The sequence below is a fragment of the Pteropus vampyrus genome, unplaced genomic scaffold (genome assembly GCF_000151845.1).
Source record: "Pteropus vampyrus isolate Shadow unplaced genomic scaffold, Pvam_2.0 Scaffold292, whole genome shotgun sequence".
In the NCBI taxonomy this organism is placed as follows: domain Eukaryota; kingdom Metazoa; phylum Chordata; class Mammalia; order Chiroptera; family Pteropodidae; genus Pteropus; species Pteropus vampyrus.
This window is the reverse complement of record NW_011889073.1, coordinates 1,145,905-1,154,659: the sequence shown is the minus strand read 5'-3', so window position 1 is coordinate 1,154,659 and position 8,755 is coordinate 1,145,905. Positions and strand designations below refer to the sequence as shown.

Sequence of the window (8,755 nt, the reverse complement as noted above, 5' to 3'; positions counted from 1 at the left end):
TTATTTATTTTGCTACTGGAAGCGTGTACCTTTTGACCCCCTTGCTTCTCCAACCCTTGCTTAAATTCCCCAAGTCCCCTGTGACCCGATGTCACAGCCTCTGTAGCTCTGGTTAGGGGAAGGGCACCGAGAGGGATTACCTGGTCCTGTGTTTTCAGGCCTCTATGGCAGAAACGCCACAGGGGCGTGTCCTGGCCACGCGGTTGATAGCCTGCCTGCATACCACTGCCCGAATCCACAGGACCAGGCACCTGCCTCCATTCCTTTCTGTGCTGACAGAGTCCCCGTCCGTGTTTTGGGGGGAGGCACGGGGTGCAGATGCCGACAACCGTGCCCTCCTCCGCCTCCTCTCAGTGACTCCCAGGGTCCTGCGAGCCATGTCTGAGCGCCAGTCGGAATTCACACATTTCAAGCGGATCCACGTTGCTGTGGGGACCTGGAACGTGAATGGCGGGAAGCAGTTCAGGAGCAACCTGCTCGGGACAGCCGAGCTGGCGGACTGGCTGCTGGACTCGCCGGGGCTGGCCGGGGTCGCCGAGCCCCAGGGTAAGTACGGCCGCTTGGGCCAAAACAAAGCACGGATTCCTGGGACACGCTCTGCCCAGGGAGGTTTGGCATTTGACGTTCTCGCTCCTGCAGCAAAGCACAGAGGGCTGGCTTTGCAGGACACGTGAACTGTTTGACGCCTTCTCTTTTCCAGAAGTGGCCTCTCTCTTTTTCTCTTCACATATAGAGATTGTGCAGTTTTAGGTTTTAACCACGAGAACCTTTGTGTCGTGAGGGGGGTGCAAAGCGGCTTCTGGCGGTACGCCAGCAGCCAGACTCATGATTCGTGTCCCCTTTTCCCAAACCAACCACGTAACTACAGGCTTCCGCTCTAAGTGGACACGGAAGAATTTGTGTATACTTCTTAAGAATGAAATACGTCCAATTTTGACACCTTGCCTTTTGTCTTAGATCATGTGAGGTAGTAGCTAGTGGCCTCAGAACTCAGGGTTTGAAGCATAAATGATTTGTCTGCAGTCAGCATTTTCCGAGGGGCCTTGCTTTTTCCGGCTTCCTTGGATTCTGGAAGAAACCGGCCATCCAGTTCTCTGCCTGTGGATGTGCAGAGGCCTCCCACTCAGCAGCTGCCCCGGGTGGTGGGTCCCCACAGCCTGGCCCCTGTGGTGGCACGCACAGTCTGTGCCCTCTTGCTGTCTCAGAGTCCAGAGTTCGGGGCCACTGGGATTCTCGTGTCCATGGTGGCCATTGTGAGCGCCCCCAGGACCAGCCCTGTAAGTGCTGAGAACATCAGCCTGGGCCAAAGAAACTGCCTTCCCCTTTTTCTAAAACAGGTCCTTGTCATTTGCTTGCGGGAACGGGGCAGGTTTCCCTGGCAAGCTGGCTCTTAACTTTGTAGGGGATTTTATTGGGATAGCGCGCTTACCGGGGCTCCCACTGAAACTTAACCGCGTCCAGGAGAGGGAAGGAGTTGTCACTGTCGCCCAGCATAGCAGGGGAGGAGCATTTTCTTCTTTGAGAAAAAGAAAAGCAACTCTAAGCCAGTTGAGCTTGAGGTCCCAGGCTTCCCTGTGTGGCCAGCAGGAAAGTGGGTAGCCTGGCCTTTCTGATGGAGTCAGGGACGGAGCGTGTCAGCTGCTGCAGAGGGTGGAAGCACGTTGGGCTGGATGGCTCAGGCTGCTGGGTGTCAGAAGGACAAGGACCAAGGACACAACCCTAGAGATTGTGTTAAACCCGAAGCTTCCTCATTAAAGGGAGCACAGAGCGGGCGGAGGAGTATCGCCTCTCGGCTCCCCGCGCTTCCCATAAACCAGGCGTTTCTGGAGCAGATCCCCTCAGGGCAGCCCCCAGGGGACAGTGGCCACCCCCTTGAGCTGGGCTGGGTGTTCCCTTCTCTGGCCACCAGGGTGCCAGCCCTGGGACAGGGGTCACTAACTGGGGAAGCCTGGGTCCAGCACTGTCTGAAGTACTTGTGGACACAAACAAGTATGAGACAGCCCTGCGCCCGGTAGCTTAGGGTCTGGCTGGCAGACAGGTCTGATGCACGTGGAAGTCATCGGGAAGGAAGCGGGCGGGCAGGATTGCGCTCACTACGCGCCAGATGCTGGGGGCAGGGACTTCACGTGTGGCCTCCGACCGATACTTCATGGTGACCCTGTCAGGTGGCGGTTACTGTCCCTTGCACAGAGAAGGGAATAGGGGTTTGGAGAGGTCAGTCACGCGCCCCAGGATGTAGACAGGGAAAGGCCGTGTGCATGGTGGAAGATGGGGGGTGGAGCCCCGCATGGGGCTCTGCCTGGTGGTCTGGATGAGCGCATCTGGGCACAGGGACACCTGGCCCACAGGCAGATGTGGGCCCCACCGGTCAGCGAAGGCAGGCCTTGGTGGGTCTGATTTCCTTCATCTCCTGCCTTGTCACCCAGATGACAGCAGCCCAGCTGACATATTTGCCGTGGGGTTCGAAGAGATGGTGGAATTGAGTGCCGGGAACATCGTCAATGCCAGGTAAGGGGCCGGGTGCACGGGCTGTAGGTGAGCAACGTGGAACCCCCCGAGGGTTTCCCGAGCCAGGTGCAGGCCCAGGGGGCGGTCCTGCATCCGAGTCCGCTGACCTCAGCCCCTGCTGTGGAGGGCCCTCTGACTGCAGTGCTTCGCTGCTCATTACGGACATAGTGACAGGCGGGTCGTCACTGTACCTTCTCTGAGGCACTGCTGCCTCGGCCCCGTGTGCTGGGAGCTGGTGTGTGAGCCTGGAGCCGGGGCAGAGGGCGGCCTGGAGGGTGCCGGTCGCCTTTCCTGGGGGGAGGCGAGGAAGCAGGAGTGTGGGGAGGAGGTACTGCTCCACCAGGTCCTCAGGAAGGACACTGCCAGGTGGAAAGTCAGCCAGACCTTCTCTTTCCTAAACTGGTGCAGCTTTATTTCTGAACAAATGATAAAACCAGACTCTCTGGAGCTCTCATGAGCAAGGTCCTGTGCTGGGTTTCAGGCAGCAGGGGTGGGGTGCAGTGTGTGCTGTGATGTGTGTGACACAACCAGAACTCTACGGATCGTCTTGTCTGCCGCGGGATCACGGCCCGGCATGAAGGGAATGCGGTCGGCAGGCCGTCCACCTGTAAAAGGAAGAAGCGAAGGGCTGGGGGGTCTGTGGGTGGGAGAGCCCACCTCCAGCTGACTGGACGGCATCATTCCTTCCCAGCACCACCAACAGGAAGATGTGGGGCGAGCAGCTTCAGAGAGCCATCTCCCGCTCCCATCGGTACATCCTCTTGACTTCGGCACAGCTGGTGGGCGTCTGCCTTTACATCTTCGTGCGTCCGTACCACGTCCCGTTCATCAGGTGAGAACACTGGGTTTATGAACATCTGGGGCGACGGGGGTGGGGGGTGTGGTTGTTCTTGGTGTTTTGTTCAGACTTCCTCCTCCTCCCCACCTCCTGCAACAGGAATCAGGACCTGCCATTATTCTAGATAAATGGAACAAAACCCCCAAGGAGAAACGAGGCTGAATAGAATATTGTCTAGCAATTTAAAAGCCACAATGGGAACCTTCTAGTTTCAGGAAGCCGAACTCTTTCAGAGGGAGTGTTACACGCCCCTCGTCACCCAAGTTCAGCTTCGCACAAGGAAAAGGATGCCTCGCTGAGGTTTAGACAGGAAATCTCTGACCCAGAGCCGAGTAACCCTTCAGGAAATGCCAATTCTTCTGCCTCTCTTAAAGAGAGTTCTAAGTAATGTGTGGGCAGAATGCCTCGACCATCGTCACTCCGTCATCATGTCTCTAAAGTGACAGCTTTACGAACGTCAGGAAGGGAAAACCTTAGGAGATGGTTGTTGTTTTAGTAAAGGGTATGCATGCATGTGAGCGGGGGTGGGGGTGTGCACATTTGTGCATAGGTGTCTAAGTTGTGGGAGGAACTCACCTTTCCCCTCACCTGTCTCATAGCCTCACATTGCTACTTGGTATTATTCGTGTCACTAGAATTTCCTCCTGTCTTCCTCACTGCCGAGACCAGCGCTGTCTTTCTTGAGAAGGGTCATGCCTCATTGGGCATCCACACACCTTTAGAGGCCCACAGGTGTGCCCGTGGCAGCACTTGGAGAGCAAGATGCTCTGTTCATAATCCTCTTCTGTACTTTGAGAAGATGTTTAAGTCTCCTTGATTGTGTCCCCCTGATCGTGGTGTTCTGGCAGTTTGGCAGTGTCAAAATGAGTGGGTAAAGGCCAGTGAAGGGTAGGGGAAGGGAAGGTCAGAGTAAAGGTTAGAAGTGATGCTAGGCGCTCCGCATTTCCAAGATGCTGCCTGAGGTCCTGGACGCCCGTGACCTCGGCCTCAAGCTTGTTCAGCTCACACACCTGTTGGCTAGTTCTCCCCTTCCCTTGTCTGCTGGGCGATGGTCCCAGGGAGCAGGTGTAGGCGTCCGTCTGTGCTTTAGTCCATCTCTCTGTGCACCCAGGCACTCACGCGCATGCGTCATAAACTGGAGTTTTAATGAGAGCGGGAGTCTGCATTGCAACCCCCAGCCGGCCCACCGTAAATACCTGGCAGGTTCCTGTACCTCAAAACGCGTTGATTGCCTGATGGCACCTCTTGCGCTTTGCAGGATGACAGGATGACGGACGGTCGGGCAGGGTGAGGGTTGGTGAAGTCCACGCCGCTTCCACAAACAGAAAGCGGGGATGGAGGTGGCCCATCGTCCAGGGTGGCTTGGGGTGCGCTTCTGTGAGTGCTGAGCAGGTCAGAGCTGGGGCCGTGGGGAAGATGCTCCAGACCTGCCCCCAGGTGTTGCTGACAGCGAGAGGAGGCGGCCAGGGGTGACCACGGAGTGGATGGTGGTCGCGCTGGTCACTGCAGCTGGGGGCTGAAGACCGGAAGACACAGCCTCTGGGCTGATGGTTTGGGGAGTTCTCAGAGCCACGGGCCTCATGCTGCCGCCTCCCTCTTCTCTGCAGCAAAATAGGTTTGTGCTTCTCCTCGTAGCCACTAAGAAGCCACCGACGTGCGCCTTCTCTGTTCCAGGGACGTGGCGATCGACACGGTGAAGACGGGCATGGGCGGGAAGGCGGGCAACAAGGGCGCCGTGGGCATCCGCTTCCAGTTCCACAGCAGCAGCTTCTGCTTCGTGTGCAGCCACCTGACGGCCGGGCAGTCCCAGGTGAAGGAGAGGAATGAGGACTACCGCGAGATCACCCAGAAGCTGAGTTTCCCAACGGTGCGCCGCGGGCGTGGGTGCGGGCGTGGGTGCGGGCGCGGCCCCCGTGGCGCGGGGGCGGGAAGCGCTGCTCGCGCTGGCTTCCCTGTTCGGCCAGCCCCGCGCGTGGCTCTCTGCGCTGCTAACGTGGGCAGGCTCTGGGGGCACGAGCAGAGGAGGGTCCTCGTCCTCGGGGACCCGGCACTGCGGGGAGAAATGGGCGGGTGCAGTGGAGGCAAAGCAGGTGTCCAGCTCTGGAGGGTTCCATGCCCCGCCCCGACACGGTTCCTCAGCGTCCTTAGTGACCTGCATTTTCTTACGTGCGTTTTCCGATTTTCTAATCCAAGCGTGTGGAGTGGGGAAAGAAAACCAGCGGGTCTAGTCTGCGGCCACGCCACCCTGAGCACGCCCCATCCCGACTGATCTGGGAAGCTAAGAGGGTCGGGCCTGGTTAGTCCTTGGATGGGAGACCACCTAGGAAGACCAGGTGCCGTAGGCGGTAAAAACAAACAGAAAAACGAAAACCATGCTTTTGTCCAAAGCACATTTGAGTCCTACCAGTGCAAGACTCGGTCGTCTTGAGTTTTACACTCTTGGCACATACATTCTGCTGTGGCTCGGATGAGAAGGCCCATTGTAGAAACCCCTGAATTCTGACCCGAGCCCTGGATCCGCCCACCTGGTCTTGCTATTGCCGATAACGCACACCATGCTGCCCTCTCGTGGTGATCCAGAGGTTTTCATTCCCAAATTCAGATTTTAATGTTCTCTTTTCTGGGCAAATGTGACAGCCAGCTGGCACAGCTCCAGCCAGGTGCCCTCCAGCTGTTTCCCAGCGGGTCGTAGCTGTTCTTGCTACATATTCTTACACTGTAGCTGTTCTTGATACATATTCTGCTGGCGTCTGAGACGTGGTCAGCCACTGCTGGAGCTCTTCCATTTGAGGCCAGATCCGTTAAACCTGACAACCCATTTACTAGGTGGCACAGCACTCAAGGCAAAAATTTCTTCGCTCTCATTAATAAGTGCTGTCATCTTTGTAGTCTTTGTTACTTGGATTAAAGAAGAAACAAATGAGTTGGGAAATTTGCATTTTGTAGTTTTCCGGACCACGTAGAACATCATACCTGTTTTCTTGGTGTGTCTATGCAGTTTTAAAGAGTCCAACCCTGTCCACTTAAAAAGTTTTATTTGAAGTAGTAAACTTGGGATGCATTCAAAAAAATTAAAGGACTCGTGATATTAGCTCTTTTTACCAGCAGCAGAAATATCGAGGGTACCTAAAAGGTGACACTCTACCTCTTCACCGTCCAATAAAGTAGCCACTAGCCACGCAAAACTATTTAAATTGATTAAAATTAAATGAAAGCTCCCTAGGTTGCCAAGGCCACATTTCACGTGCTCGGTGGCCGCAGCGGCTGACGGCTCCTGTTTCGGAGAGTCGGATGGAAAACGTCTCCATCGCTGCAGAACGTTCTAGACAGCAAGCACTGCTCTCCACAAGCGTGGCATTTGCTTGTGATCATTTTAATTTTCTGTGCAAATTATCGTTGCTGGTCGTAGGGGAACCTAGTACCATAGAAGAGAAACAGATTTTGGTGCAGAGTTCTGGTTTTTATCATGCACTTAGTGGTGTGACCTTCAAGTTTTTGAGCCTGTTTTTAAATGTGAAAGAGACCCAGTAGTGTGTGCTTCACAGGGCTGCTGGGAGGGCAACATGGCCCTGGAACAGAGCCCAGCCTTTGTAGACCTTGACAGGTAGCAGCAGGTGTCTTCCAGGGCTGTGCCGGGGACCAGGGGCTCAGAGTGACTGGGCCAGATGGGGAGGAAGGGGGAGTGAGGCTGGGATGGAGGATCACAGGATGAAAACATATAAAGTCCACGGACTTTCACAAAGTCACGAGTTCTGAACATTTTTACCTATTTCCTTAAACCTCACACTCATAACTCTGAACGTCTGGGCCATTCTTCTTAGGATAAAGACATAACGAAGCAGGAGCACAGCTTGAATGTTGAATTCGGGTCGGCAGAGTAAATACTGGCCGTCATGCTGCCCCACTTAGAGCTGGAGCTTTCTCCAAACCACTCAAAAACAGTTATTTAAAATAAAAAAGTAGGCCATGTAAAAAAGTTCCTCGGTAGGTTTATGGGATAAGTGAAAAATGAGACTTTTTAAGTAACATATGAAGAACAATGCATCGGCCTGGCACCTGCATGGGGTTTTCTCCCCTCCCCCACCTTGCCCGCAAGATGGGCAGAGTGGTCACGGGTTTCTTTGCACCTTAGGGAAGGAACATTTTTTCCCACGACTACGTGTTTTGGTGTGGCGATTTCAACTACCGCATCGATCTCACTTATGAAGAAGTCTTCTATTTTGTCAAACGCCAAGACTGGAAGAAACTTCTGGAATTTGATCAGCTACAGCTACAGAAATCCAATGGAAAAGTAAGTCGTGCCATTAAAATCTTTTTTAGCAGTTGCTCCAATAGGGAGTAACGTCTACTAAACGTATCTGCTCGTGTTGGGAAAATGTAAGCTCCGTGAGGGGGTTTAACAATGACTCTGACAGGCGTGGCCTGTGAAGGCAGGGAAACAGCGTCCATTTACACGCTTCCTGTTCCTCCTCCAACGGGCTGCGCTCAGGGTCTGTGTGTCCTCTTGTTCGTGGGGCCGTTGCTAAAGGACACTGGTGAGCATGCAGGCCAGCCAGAGGAGCCAGTGGCAGTGGAAGTCTCTCTGCCAACACCAGAGCCCGTGCTCTGGTTTCAGGCGGGTTCGCTGTCCCTTACCCCTTCACACAAGCTGAGCCTTCCTTCCTGTCTCCAGAGAGTAAGTAGCTGAACTCAGTTTGTACAGCTGCACCACACGGCCCCGCGTCAGCATCAGAGCACCCCGCAGTGTACGGATGGTGAATGCCGGTGTCTGCGGGTCCCCCCCCTCACACTCACGTGCAAGCCTTGTAAGGACCGTGGACTTCAGATACACTAAGCCACCAAGGCACTTTAGGCTCTGCTCACCACTCTGCTTTGGTGATATCCCTTGGTGAAGACCCTAACAAGGTGACAATATCTAATATACTTTACATGCCGATTGGTTTGGGTAATTCTCAGGACCGTCCTCCACACTGGTTACTCTGCCCATCTTGTAGACATCCTTGCCTTGTGCCTTTCACTGTCTGTGGGGACTGACGAGCTGACAGGGTGACGGATCAGGTGCCGGAGGTGGGGGTGGGGGGAGGCCCGATGGCAGCGTGTCCGTCAGCCGAACAGATAATCATCACTTCTTTTGCTCATTAAAAGGCGCACACGTGTCCAGTTTTAGACATATTTGTAAATACAATGTAGATTCTGCGACTTTTAGGGATAGAGCAGCCTGCAATGTGCCTTTTTCACTTTCGTCTTTGCATCTGACACACATAATCGAAGAGAACTAAGGTGGTCGTGTGACTCCTTTTTCTTCCAATAGATTTTTAAAGACTTTCACGAAGGCAGCATTAATTTTGGACCCACCTACAAGTATGACGTTGGCTCCGCTGCCTATGACACAAGTGACAAATGCCGCAC

At 54.5% G+C, this 8,755-nt stretch overlaps 1 protein-coding gene and 1 pseudogene across 1 annotated transcript in view; both read left to right on the top strand.

Moving 5' to 3' along the window:
• The window catches only part of SYNJ2 (synaptojanin 2), a 91,127-nt gene that overhangs the window by 66,202 nt on the left and 16,170 nt on the right, over positions 1–8,755 (top strand). Inside the window, 6 exon segments of the mRNA XM_023521103.1 lie at positions 298–546; positions 2,427–2,508; positions 3,200–3,340; positions 5,021–5,213; positions 7,479–7,637; positions 8,658–8,751. Of these exon segments, the coding sequence (XP_023376871.1) occupies positions 298–546; positions 2,427–2,508; positions 3,200–3,340; positions 5,021–5,213; positions 7,479–7,637; positions 8,658–8,751 (918 nt within the window).
• On the top strand, positions 5,574–5,691 carry LOC111729950 (annotated as a pseudogene).